Source organism: Gigantopelta aegis, chromosome 3 (assembly GCF_016097555.1).
Source record: "Gigantopelta aegis isolate Gae_Host chromosome 3, Gae_host_genome, whole genome shotgun sequence".
Taxonomy (NCBI): domain Eukaryota; kingdom Metazoa; phylum Mollusca; class Gastropoda; order Neomphalida; family Peltospiridae; genus Gigantopelta; species Gigantopelta aegis.
Genome location: NC_054701.1, coordinates 62,697,178 through 62,710,874, shown reverse-complemented (window position 1 = coordinate 62,710,874; position 13,697 = coordinate 62,697,178). Strand labels below are relative to the sequence as shown.

The 13,697-nt window shown below is 41.1% G+C and overlaps 2 protein-coding genes across 3 annotated transcripts; one reads left to right on the top strand and one right to left on the bottom strand.

Moving 5' to 3' along the window:
* The first annotated feature begins 2,210 nt into the window (after positions 1-2,210).
* LOC121368766 (growth hormone secretagogue receptor type 1-like) lies at positions 2,211-3,179 on the top strand. Its single transcript, XM_041493513.1, has one exon. The coding sequence runs from the start codon at positions 2,211-2,213 to the stop codon at positions 3,177-3,179; it is 969 nt and encodes a 322-aa protein (XP_041349447.1).
* A 699-nt stretch (positions 3,180-3,878) lies between these two features.
* LOC121391542 lies at positions 3,879-8,855 on the bottom strand. Of its 2 annotated transcripts, none has more exons than XM_041523135.1 (6): positions 8,746-8,855; positions 7,308-7,358; positions 6,104-6,261; positions 4,722-4,880; positions 4,190-4,242; positions 3,879-3,941 (listed from the first exon to the last, which is right to left on the bottom strand). In XM_041523135.1, the coding sequence occupies exons 2-6, from the start codon at positions 7,349-7,351 to the stop codon at positions 3,912-3,914; spliced, it is 444 nt and encodes a 147-aa protein (XP_041379069.1). In that variant the 5' UTR covers positions 7,352-7,358; positions 8,746-8,855; the 3' UTR covers positions 3,879-3,911. The 2 variants fall into 2 exon arrangements, with proteins under 2 accessions (XP_041379069.1, XP_041379073.1); XM_041523139.1 differs by having other exon boundaries at positions 8,742-8,830.
* Positions 8,856-13,697: the final 4,842 nt, after the last annotated feature.

Here is a 13,697-nt window from a genome sequence, read left to right as displayed (position 1 = left end):
TGTGGTTCTTATCATATGCCCGTCGACATATAACCGTAATTAAAATGTGTCCGTTAAATAAAACCTGTATTCCTTTCAATGGTGCTGGCTTCATATATCAGAAGAGTAGGGTGTCCTGCCTTGTCAGAGACTAAGTGATGGTTCACAGGATCGACTCCCCACTATGGATTCCCTTACAGCAAAACGGCTAATCCGAATAATCGTTCACTTTTTTCGGGAAAGCATGAAACTTGGTGGCGCAGGTGTTCTATGGCATAGTGAGGTCAATTTGAAAACGAGACACAAAAAAGCATAGCTAACGGTATAAACTCCTTAATAATCAAAGACCTGGATCGTTTTAACGTACTTGCACTAAAGGCATATGTGCATTTGATTCCAGATTTGTATGGGAACCGGGCACATTTTAGTTAAAACGCATTTAAGACATTCACATATAAACTGTTTTAGCTATTCAGACGGTCCTTAAGTTAAACCGTATTCACAAGGTCGTATAACAGCACTAAAATAGGAACGTTCAAGTCTTTAAACTGTTTTCAAAACGTTTTCTTCATTTCATTTCATTTCAACTTATTTTCGTGCTCATATCCAATTAAGGTTCAAGCACGCTGCCCTGGGCACACACCTCGGCTATCTGGGCTGTCTTTCCAGGACAGTGGGTTAGTTGCTAGTTGGTTATAGAGAGAGAAAATGGTGTAGTGGCCTTACACCTACCCAATGAGCCTTTAAGAACTCGCTCTGGGTTGAAGCCTGTACCTACCAGTCTGCAGTCCAATGTCTTAACCACTGCGCCACCGAGGTCGGTTAAAACGTTAAGATGCTAGTGGGAATACGGCTCAATTGGAAATGAAGTAACATCATTAGTTTTAACATCCATATTAATACCTAAACTCATGTATGATATATTTTTTAAAATATAAATTGATTGCTTTGTACACGGTATTTAATTTAATATATTGCTCCACCGCGCGCTTACGTTTTATTAACATTTCATGCATGATAGTCTTTATGGAATTTTTTCTTTTGTACATTGTGTTTGATTTAATTTATCACTTCACAAGACATAATATTCTTGTTTTGCTTATAGTATACGCCCAGGTAGACTAATAAGGATACAAATGTCTTTCAGTCACGTCCCATGACCGTATTTATAATAATACTTAGGTAAGCATTATATAACTCTGTGAATGGTATCATTAGAAAGTTTGTATATACACATGTACTAAACCATATGATATACAGGACAGTACCCATTGGGGAGGCGGGGGCAAGAACAATGAGATAAAGTGCTCTTTTTACTCCACAAGGGCTGTGCCCTTTTTGGTTCTATAGTGCCCTTTTGAGTACCCGGAGAAGACACTCTTTTACTGTGCTCTTCTTTTTCTTCTTCTTCTTTTTCTTCTTCTTATTATCATCCCATTTGGGCGGGACGTAGCCCAGTGGTAAAGCGCTCGCTTGATGCGCGGTCGGTCTGCGATCGACCCCCGTCGGTGGACCCATTGGGCTATTTTTCTTCCAGCAATTGCATCACGACTGGTATATCAAAGGCCGTAGTATGTTCTATCCTATCTGTGGGATAGTGTATATAAAAGAGCTCTTGCTACTAACGGAAAGTTTCCTGTCATGGACGGAGGAGCCGGCCGTGCGCTACAACAGCTTGTTCTGAATGTGCACGTAAAACCCTATGACCTGACCTGACCTGACTAACGGAAAACTGTAGCGAGTTTCCTCTCCAAGACTAAAAATTACCAAATGTTTGACATCCCATATCCATTGATTACTAAATCAATGTGCTCTAGTGGTGTCATTAAACAAAACACTTTTTTATCACCCCATTTATTTAAGACTAGGTAGGGCCCTGCTACAGTGTATTTTTCTTATAGTAAAGTTATTGATAAATACATGTACTTAATTCTGCTGATCGTATAAATTCGCCCTAATTAGCTCTGCGAAAGCATTAAGCCCAGAGGCACGAGTTCTCACATATATAAATAGCCTTAACACCTTTCTTTATGACTTAGGAACTTTTTCGTGTCAAACTAAAAACATGAACCAAACATTCGAAAACAAAACTGACGGAGTCGAGGGTGTTTTCGCTTGTCGGTGAGCCTTAAGAGCCTTAAGCTCAAAGGCACCTGTTCTCACATACGTGTATATATAGTCTTAACACCTTTCGTTATGACCTAAGAACTTATTCGTATCAAACTGGAAACATGAACCAAACATCCGAAAACAAAACTGACGGAGTCGAGGGTGTTTTCGACGTCACCGATATCGTATTAACTGTCGTGGACGCTGCCCTAATTGTTATCATTGCTGTGGGGAATTCCTTAACACTAGTCGCAGTCTGTCGATTCAAAAGACTCCGGAGTCCCACCGGGGTTGCGATCGCGAGTCTGGCAGTGGCGGATCTCATCATGGGCATCGTCTACACACCCACGAGATTCGTGCACATCACGTGGCCGAGCATGTTCGCGTCGAGGGCGGCGTGCATCGTGTACATCTTCGTCGTACATTTCTCGGCATCTTGCGCCGTGATCGGCATATCGATGCTGTCCACTGAACGTGGATACGCAATCCAGTTCCCAACGCACTACCAGACCTGCATGACGACCAGGTGTTCTGTTGTTATCAGTCTGTGCGTCTTTGCGGCCATCTTCTGTCTCAATCTCCCATTCCTGTCCGGACTGGACCACTACAACGGCCAAGACTGTTACGCGCCTTCAGTTTTTCCAAAGGTCTACTTAAGGACTCTCATTGTCGTTGGTGTGGCAGTTTTGCTCCTGGGGTTCGTGGCATTTGTGCGAGTATTGGTGGCAGTGTTTCGGCGCCAGAAGTTTTCAAACGTTTTGAGCGGGCAGCAGTTGAAGCAGCAGATTTCGTCCGTGAGGTGCAGACTGATGTGCGTGGTGTACGTGAGCTCGCTCGTGTTCTGGCTTCCTCACCTGACGTACTACTTCTACAACACGTTCACGAAGCAGACGAGAAATGTGTTCGTCTTCAGGATCCTGTCCATATTCGACCTGTGCAGCTCTGCGGTAAACTTCTTCATATACGGAGTTATAAATATTAACTTTAGAATGGCCTACAAACAAATATTAGGTCTAGACAGGCAGGACAGAAGAACTTCCACATATGTTTCTGCTACGACTGTAACTCACTTTGATGATGTGGCAGTCTAGCGCAGTGGGTCTTGAAAGTTTGTTTTAACACCAGACTGTACAATAAGCCGATTTTTTTTAAAACCAAAGATACCGTAAGACCCACGGTTTAGGATGAACACCTTTTTATATATATATATATATACTCCAAAATAGGACATTGACAGAACTATACTAGATTTCAGGATTAATCCACCTCCTCGGTGGACCTATTGGGTTTTTTCCCGTCCCAGCCTTATGTATCAAAGGCTATGGTGGCAAGTGTTGTCTTACTGCTTACAAAAATCTTGCGGGTTTCCCCATAAAGACTACATGTCAGAATTACCAAATGTCTGAAATTCAATAACAGATGATTAATTAATTAATCAATTTACTCTAGTGCTGTTGTTAAACAAACATTATCATTATATTGATATTCATAACGTTTTCTGAGAAAAATAATGCTAAAATTGACTCCGCAGAATATTGGTTAGACAGGTGAAATTGTGTTTAACTGTTAGAGAGAAAACTGCTGTTATTATATGGTAGGATATGTAGACTTATTCGATTAGTAGCAAGACAATGGGTGTTGTATGCCCACACTATCACAAAAATACTAGCGCTACAGTGAACACTGGTTGGAACTGGAAATAGGGTTTATTGGTGAGGAATAATTCTACAGTCTATTGCAATAATGATAATGGTCAGCTGTTGTCCATATACTATAACATGACTTGACAGTGTTATTTATTAAGTTTTATTAATTTCAGTTGGTTAGTTGTGAATTCGGCAGTTGGTGTAGAGCTGAAAATATAGAAATAGTTGCATTGAGCACACCGTGTAAACACTAACTCTCTTTCCCATCCCCCCCCCCCCCTCTCTCTCTCTCTCTCTCTCTCTCTCTCTCTCTCTCTCTCTCTCTCTCTCTCCCTCCCTCTCTCTCTCTCTGTCTCTGTCTCTGTCTCTGTCTCTATCTCTCTTCCCCATTGTGCGTGTTAGTAGTGTGTGCATGCGTGTGTATGGGTATTTCCTTATAAGTTATTAACACTTACGTCACGCAGCCATTCCTTGAATTCCATGGCAGTCACCGTGCCGTCACGATCATCTGTAGGACAACAGACATTATTAATACATTTAACTGAGCTATGTAGTCCACAATTCTTCAAGGACTTAGACAATATGCCCAAGACAGATATACTTGAAACGTCAGGGGATATAAGCATAGGTCAAATGAGTGACTGGTCGATCGATCGAACGACTAATTGATTCATTGATGTCTGTTAGAAAAAATAACCTTGATAGCTTTTGGAGGTAAAATTCAAGATGGTTGCTTATAAAAATTGAAACAATAAAGAACAATCTTATGGGGCATGGGGGGGGGGGGGGGGGGGGGGGTTATTGTTGTTGTGGGGTGGTTTTTTGTTTGTTTTTTAGAAGGACATTTTGGTTATCTCCTGCTTATTTTACAAATTTCTTTTAATCATTTTAATGGCTGTTTACATCATAAACTTTTGTTTAATGATAAAAAAAAAAGTAAAATTGTACAATAATGCAAATAATGCTGCTTAAAAAAAGTTCACTTACAGTCCATATCGAGGAGAATGTTGCTGACATCTGCAGTAGTGATGTAGTGGTCGTTGTTGGTGTCGAGGTGTAGGAACAGGTACGTGGCGAAATGGCGGATATCTCGGTAATGAGCCTCCCAGCGCTTCACGAATTCGTCATGGTCGATTCTTTGATCCACTTGTTAAAACATTGAGTACTTTGAGTATCATAATTTTTCGAGATCGACAAGAATATAATACATTGAAACCCCTCTAAACCGGACACCCTCGGGACCAAGTAAAATGTCCGGTTTAAGAGGTATCCGGTTTAGAGAGGTTATTTTTTGTACTGAGTTTTAAAAAAGGACCATGAAAAATGCCCGGTTTTGGAGGAATTACGGTTTACAGAGGGTCCGGTTTTGAGAGGTTTCACGTCATGTATTATATTCTTGTCGATCTAAAAATTATGATGCTCAAAGTTTATCTATCTATCTATCTATCTATGAGTGTCTCTTAAACGTTTTATGAGTTCAGTAAAAACATTTATACTTTTTAAAAAATTCTATGTAGGTGTTTTTTTTGTTAGTTTGATCATTTTGTTCAAAATTTGTCTATTTTTATGTTATTTATAGTTCGTTCTTTAATTGATGTTAACTTTGTTCCGGATATCGTTAAACGTTCATTCATGTATTGCATATAATCTAAAACCATTATAATGATGAAATTAAAAATTAAAATAATACAATTACATCTTTTAAAATTCATTGAATTTTCACCCAGAGCTACATTCACTATTTTGGCAAATTTTTTGTATCGACGTTCGTTAGTACATATATCTTTGTCTGACACTCAATAGAATGAGGGGCGAGACGTAGCCCAGTGGTAAAGCGTTCGCTTGATGCGCGTCGGTCTGGGATCGATCCCTGTCGGTGGATCCATTGGGCTATTTCTCGCTCCAGCCAGTGCACCACGACTGGTATATCAAAGGCCGTGGTATGTGTTATCCTGTCTGTGGGATGGTGCATATAAAAGATCCCTTGCTGCTAATCAAAAAGAGTAGCCCATAAAGTGGCGACTGCAGGTTTCCTCCCTCAATATCTGTGTGGTTCTTGACCATATGTCCGACGCCATATGACCATAAATAAAATGTGTTGAGTGCGTCGTTAAATAAGACATTTCCATCCTTCCTTCCCAATAGAATGTATGTATATATGCATGTATGTATGTATACGTACGTATGTATGTATGTATACGTATGTATGTATACGTATGTATGTATGTATGTATGTATGTGTGTACATACACACATATATAAATCAAAATATGGATAACATTTGAGACATGGTTATATCGAAGTCAAAGAAAGGACACCGTCAATAAATGACCTTTAAGTTGACGACTCTGGGGGCTGTTAATACGTACACGGGTTTCTGTCGAAGTCGACGATGAAGGTGCCCATCACTTCGATGGCGGTGATCTTGCCGTCATCGTCGTGGTCCATGTCCGTGAGCACCATGTGGATCACGTGTTCCGTCGTACGTTTGTCGTGGTTGTCATGGATACACGTAAATGGAAGCTGGCTGTAATTTATCAGAAGTTGAAAGATACATTTATTTTATTATATATTCCAGGGTCGTCGAAGCAGAAACTGGGGGTTGAGCTGGGGTTGGGGCTTGGCATAGGGATGAGGTAGAATAGCTGATTTAAAAGGAGACATTTTTTAATTCTAAGATCTGTTTGTTTATTCTGTGAAAAGAGGAATCCAGGATCCCATTAAGTGCGTGGTGGATATAATTCAACAGATCGACCTGGAACAAGCGACGACGTGGGTCATTGTTTAAGACTGGGATCGTAGTTCGTAGTTTGTACATTTTGAAAGCATATTTCAGTAAACCTTGAGTAGGCTAAATCAGTCTGTATACCCATCCTCTCTCTCTCTCTCTGTGTGTGTGTGTCTGTGTCTGTTTCTCTGTATGTGTCTGTCTCTCTCTGTCTGTCTGTCTCTCTCTGTCTGTCTGTCTGTCTCTCTCTCTCTCTCTCTCTCTCTCTCTCTCTCTCTCTCTCTCTCTCTCTCTCTCTCTGTGTGTGTGTGTGTGTGTGTGTGTCTGTCTCTCTGTATGTGTCTGTTTCTCTCTGTCTGTCTGTCTGTCTCTCTCGCTCTCGCTCTCTCTGTGTGTGTGTGTGTGTGTGTGTCTGTGTCTGTCTCTCTGTATGTGTCTGTCTCTCTCTCTGTCTGTCTGTCTGTCTCTGTCTCTCTCTCTCTGTCTCTCTCTCTCTCTCTCTCTCTCTCTCTCTCTCTCTCTCTCTGTGTGTGTGTGTCTGTCTCTCTGTATGTGTCTGTCTGTCTGTCTCTCTCTCTGTCTGTCTGTCTGTCTCTGTCTCTCTCTCTCGCTCTGTGTGTGTGTGTGTGTCTGTGTCTGTCTCTCTCTCTGTCTGTCTGTCTGTCTCTCTCTCTCTCTCTCTCTCTCTCTCTCTCTCTCTCTCTCTCTCTCTCTCTCTCTCTCTCCCTCTCTCTGTCCGCACGTAATCGTATATGTAAAATACAGCTTGTTCGTTGTGAAGAAATTTATAAGATGGTATTTGATAATAATGCTGCAAATGCCATTAGTTTCGTAAATATACTTACCCATAAGCTACGGAAAATGCCAGCAGCAGGATTAGGAACTTCATTTTGTTTCTATAATGATATTAAAGAAATTTCTAGTCAAACGCTAAGATTCATTATTACTTGAATAAGTACCACCGAGTAGATTGTTGGAAAGGATTGGTAGATACATGAATAATATTTTAGATGAATGAAAGAATTGGAAAATTAACTGATGGATGAATGAATGAATGAATGAATGAATGAATGAAAGAAAGTGTTTGATGGGATGTCGAAAGACTGAAGAACAAAAATACACAAGAGATCACCTGTATTGTTTATGATTTGGTATTATTTCAGCGATATTAATACATTAGTACTGTTGCATGACAGCTCTTAAAGGTTCACTATGGGGTCTATTTGACGGGTTGTATTATGGTATGGCGTTGTTCGTCCGTACGTAAGTCGGTACATCCGTCCGTAAACGTTTTGTTTCCTGGACATATCTTTTTTATTAATTCATATAGAATCATCAAACCTGTAATGCAGGTACAATTTGGGGCGGCGGTCTGCCGCGTACCATAACTAGGTCACTGTGAACTACTTTTCACGTATTACTGTGCATTAAACGAAAATCCTTGTCCGGGCCATATCTTCCTTACCAATTCATATAACACATTCAACAATTTGTGTGGTTTTCTATCAAACTCCAGGCGGGCGAATCGTGTATCTAACTGGTACTCCTGTTATTATTATGAAGCTGTAACGAAATTTGTTTGTTGCATAGATCTAGGCAGTTGGTAAAAGAAGGGAAAAAACAGGTCTTTTATTTAAACTGTAGTTGTGAGTTTCTTTTGCATTCGTAAATGGAGCTTGAGGTGCTTGTGTCGCAGGATCGAACCACCTCGGTGGATCCATTCAGCTGAATGGATTTTTTCTCGTTCCAACCAGTGCACAACAACTGGACAAAGGCCATGGTATGTGTTTTTCTGTCTGTGAGAAAGTGCATATAAAAGATCCCTTTCTGCATTAGAATTTATTTTAGCGGGTTTCCTCTGACGACTACGAGTCAGAATTACCAAATGTTTGACATCCAATAGCCAATGATTAATAAATCAATGTGCTCTAGTGGTGTCGTTAAACAAACTTTAACATTTTGTAAATGGATTGGGAGAAAACATTGTAGCTTTAAATGCAGTGGTCAGTGTTGCTTTTATCTGCGCAACATACCCTTTACAGTGTTTTGCGCATACCCTTTACAGTGTTTTGCGCATACCCTTTACAGTGTTTTGCGCATACCCTTTACAGTGTTTTTACCATTTCATGATGTGGCAGTGATCAATATGTATCCAAAATAAATAAATAATAATGATAATAATTATAAAAGAAGCAAATAAACAAACAAAAAGAAACAAACAAACAAAACAAAATAAAATAAATAAACAAAATAGATAAATAAATAAATAAATAGCTCACCTACCTGATTCTGAATACGACAAATTAAGTATAGCCTACTTCTTTTTCTTTGATGTAGAAGTCTGAGATCTAAACTGACCCAAGAATCAGGTGTTTTGTTCACACCGCCAACACATGAAATGTAGGTAGATAGTACGTATATCTTCCAACCTAACCCACTTTCGATCGTGATTGACTAAATATAGCTATAGTTCCGCGTACAAACAGCATAGGCGTATGGGCTCCCATTTTTGTAGGGGGTGGGATGAGGTGAGGTGGAGCGGACTGACTTTTGCCCGAATTAAACGAAAATGGCCGAATCTGGATAACAACATTTATGCATATTAGCATTATATTACTACCAAATAGCTATAATATAGGGTTGCAAACGAATAAATACGCATTTTTACGTGGATGACAATTAATACTGTGGGTAGAATAATAGAAATACATGGTAAAACAAATTTCAGGCCAGCCCATTTTGTTGAATGTCTCCATCGCTTTTGCCCGAATTCGAGGATTTGCTCCAGCTCTCGGTCTCGTGCGCTTATGACAAACAGATTAGTCATTAATCAATGCCCTTTTGCCCTTGTTTTTATTTTATTTTTATTTTTTTTGGTGTGTGTGTGTGTGTGTGTGTGTGTGTGTGTGTGTGTGTGTGTGTGTGAAAGGGCTTGTATCGGTTATTGAATTTTTAAATTTGTTTTTCATAAGACAGCCTATTTTACACCAAGGCATTCTAGTAGGGCTGTACCTAATCCGAGGTGGGAGAAACGGGGTAGTTGCCCCCTTTAGAAAGATTCGGAAAATATTTAGTAATTTCAAGTTTAAAAGAGCACTTTTTTGTTTAACTGGAGAAGATACTATATTATTTTTTCCTGTTTTATTTTCCCGTGTTGTTATTATTCCATGTTAGTGTACTTATTAACTGTTTCAACAACATGTATCAATCGTAATTGTGAAAAATAAAACCCCAACAAAAATAGACAAAAACAACAACAACAAAGAAAGAAAAAAAGAAGAAAAAAAGAAAGAAGTGTAACCTAAAGAAGTTGAGAAATTAATTATTTAGAAAATAATTTATACGACTTCAAAAAGCCACGAAACCCGATAACTTACTCCATGGATGTTATCTGTATGAGTAAGACATTATGACATTGTCGTTACAGGGGCGTGCGCAGGAAATGTTGCAGGGGGGTGGGGGTCGAGGTGTCTGGCGAAGCCCGATAACATCTCATGCACAGGCTGGTTTTTGCCCGAATTAAACGAAAATGCCCGAATCTGGATAACAACATTTATTCATATTAACATTACTACCAAACAGCTATATATATATATATATATATATATATATATATATATATATATATATATATATATATATATATATATATACTCTTCAAAAGAAGAAACGCAAAACCACATTGTCGTAACATTTGGAGAATTGATTTAATTATTGAATGGTGAGTTCGATAATTACCAAATGTTGCAGGATTGTTCACAATTCACTCTAGTCCATTGTGAGTAAGTGATAGGACACACCACCAAGGTCAAGGTCATCTGGAGTCAATACCGGGTGTGGCCTCCGCGTGTGTTGACAACTGCCTGGCACCGCCTGCCCATTGAAGCAACCAGAGTACGGATGACGTCCCGGGGGATGGTGGCCCACTCGGCCTGCAAGGCTGCTGCCAGCTCGGGCAGGGCCTGGGGCTGTGGTTGTCGCTGTCGGAGGCGTCGGTCCAACTCGTCCCATAGATGCTCAATTGGGTTCAAATCCGGTGATATCGATGGCCAAGGAAGGACGTTAATGTTGTTGTTCTGTAGGAAAGCCGTTGTGAGACGTGCTGTGTGAGCCTGGCGTTGTCATGTTGGAACACTGCGTTGGCGTTGGCCATAACTGGAACGATGTGTGGCCGGAGGATCTGGTCAATGTAGCCCTGTGCATTCAGGTTGCCCTGCACGTGGACCAGGTCAGTTCTGCCAGTGTGTGAGATGGCTGCCCACACCATGACACTACCCCCGCCGAATCTGTCCACTTCCTGCACGCAGTTTGCCGCATAACGTTCACCACGACGCCTATACACGCGACATCTTCCATCATGACGTCGGAGCAGAAATCGGGACTCGTCACTGAACCACACCTGTCTCCATCGCAGTTGAGGCCATTGTCGATGAATCTGGCACCACTGCAGTCGGAGTCGACGGTGTTTGTGGTGTTAAGATGACACCTCGAACTGGACGTCTGGCACGAATTCCTACCTCACGTAGGCGGTTCCGTACGGTCTGGTCGGATATCCTGCGCAAACCTGGTATTGCTGCGGCTGTGGAGGTGGCAGTAGTCAATCGTTCCCGAAGGTGGCGTACCCGGATGTAGCGGTCCTGCCCGGGGTAGTGACCCGTGGTCGACCGGATCTAGGGAGGTCACGTGTTGATCCATGTTGCTGGTAACGGTCCCACAGTCTGGAGATGGTGCTTGGGGACACATGGATGCCCTGGCAACGGCCGTTCTGGATTCGCCTGCGTCTAGTCGGCCGATGGCATTGTTTCTCTGCGGTTCACTGAGACGTGGCATGTCCTGGATTGTCAACTGTCGGCCAGATACAGAGGCCAGGCAAGCGAACACCCTGCACTTTTATACTGTCGGTGTTCATGTTGCACTTGCAGACAACGCACGTGCAGTGGTGACATGGTTTGCACGTGGCTGCGTTTTTGCGAATATTCACATTTGGAACTTTATTGTACAGTAGCTGCGTTTTATCGAATGTAACCGTGGGAATGTGTTTGGGACATGCAATGACCTTATATTCACAAAGCATGAACCGGTAGGAAACATAAAATCGGAGTTATAACCCATTTGTACCCTTTTGCGTTTCTTTTTTTGAAGAGTATATATATATATATATATATATATATATATATATATATATATATATATATACTGAACCAAAAAAGAAAATTCCCATTTGTACATATAGTATGTGTTGTGTTAAAGAATTCATTGTGTAATGAAATTATATAGGTAGTATTAGCCTTGAGCTGTATTATCAGGATTCATGAATTTTATCGATTATTTTTGCACTGTTAATCGTCGACAACGTGAAATTCAATTTGCACGTGCATGCATGGTTCGACATGACCCGTGTAGTATTCGGTCAATTTGTTTTACTTGTTATACTGACATTGTTGTCAAGTGAACGAAAACGCTTCAAAATGTGTAAAAAGATTTACGTTTTTTTACATTGTAGCATTTTTAGTATGCCAAGAATACCCAATAATTCACGCGAACGGGCGATTGGCATGCTTGATGCTGGCATGTCGACAGAAGACGTTGCAAGGCATGCTGGGAGTTCTAGTCGAGCGATACGAAATCTTCGAACGACAGGAAGCACCAACGACTTGCCACGTCGTGGACGTCCGCGTGTTACAACGCGTGGTCAAGACCGCTATATCATGAACACGCATTTGCGCAATCGATTCCAAACTGCCACTGCTACTGCTGCTAACACACCTGGCTTATAATAACCGAATCAGTGGACAAACTGTTCGTAATCGTCTGCGGGAGAATGGTTTACATGCACGACGTCCTTACGTCGGATGCCTTTTAACGCAACGTCATCGTCTAAATCGTCTTAATTGGGCACGTGTACACACTCGTTGGATACGGCGACGCTGGAATGCCGTTCTTTTTTCGGATGAATCCAGATTTTCTTTACAACGTGGTGATGGCAGGGTGCGCGTCTACCGTAGGAGAAATGAACGCTATGCTGACTGTTGTGTTCTTGAATGAGATCGTTTCGGGGGTGGGGGTTCTGTCATGGTCTGGGCAGCCATTGCCCATGGTTATCGTTCACCACTAGTCGTCATTGATGGCAATTTATATGCTCAACGTTACCGCGATGACATTTTCGCTCATGACGTCATTCCTCTTTTCCATAACAACGCCAACATCTCGATTTTTCAGCATGATAATGCCACCTCTCATACAGCTAGAGACACTGTAAATTTTCTTAGGACAAATAACATTGATTTCATTGATGACTGGTCCGCTAAAAGTCCTGATCACAACCCCATCGAGAATGTCTGGGATAGTCTGGACAGACGATTGAGGCGAACTTCGTCAAGCGCTCATTCAGGAATGGAACAATATTCCACAGGCAGAAATTAACACTTTAGTCAATTCTATGCGCCTGCGATGCACTGCAGTGGTCAATTCAAGAGGTGGCCATACCCGTTATTAAGTGGGTGGGGGTCTTTTTTAACCCCTACCACACTTGGTCAAAATTTCTCCCAGTTTCTGTTAACCTATGGCCATGATTTTTGCACCAAACGATGCATCATGGAACACTCTTTAAACGCATATATAACAATTATTCCCCCGGTTTGTTTTCATCAAGTTATGTTCAAGCAAAGTTAGCGGAAGTTTCTTATTTTGTTCAGTATACATACATGTATAATAATTGGCGTTAAACTTGACGTTAAACATATTACAATGTTTTACGTTTCAAACCCATATTAACTCACAAAACAAAAAACCCAAAAAAAACACCCCAATCTCAGTCAAAATTTAAAAATGCCATCAAACTGCATAGGTTAAATATCCCTTTTTAAATAATACAGGGATGAAGGCGACTCATGGAACAGCCACGGTTGAGCACCCTCAATTCTGTCTTTAGTCTGTACCCGCAATTCTGCCTTTAGTCTTTGTGTACTAAATTGTCGATTAGTTCAAGCATAGGCGTACGGGCTCCCATTTTTGTAGGGGGTGGTGGGGGGGGGGGGGGGGGGTGCACAGGCTGGTTTTTGCCCCTTGTTTCGTACGCGTATGACTTCAAGTGACACTGCATACCTTGGCTCTTTTAGCATTTTGTCCTCACTCCTATAGTAGAATTGAGCTTTAATCTATACTAATGATCATTTGTTAAGAATCTTTTTTTATTTCCATTTTTTTTTTTTCTTTTTCGTAAAATGGTATTAGAG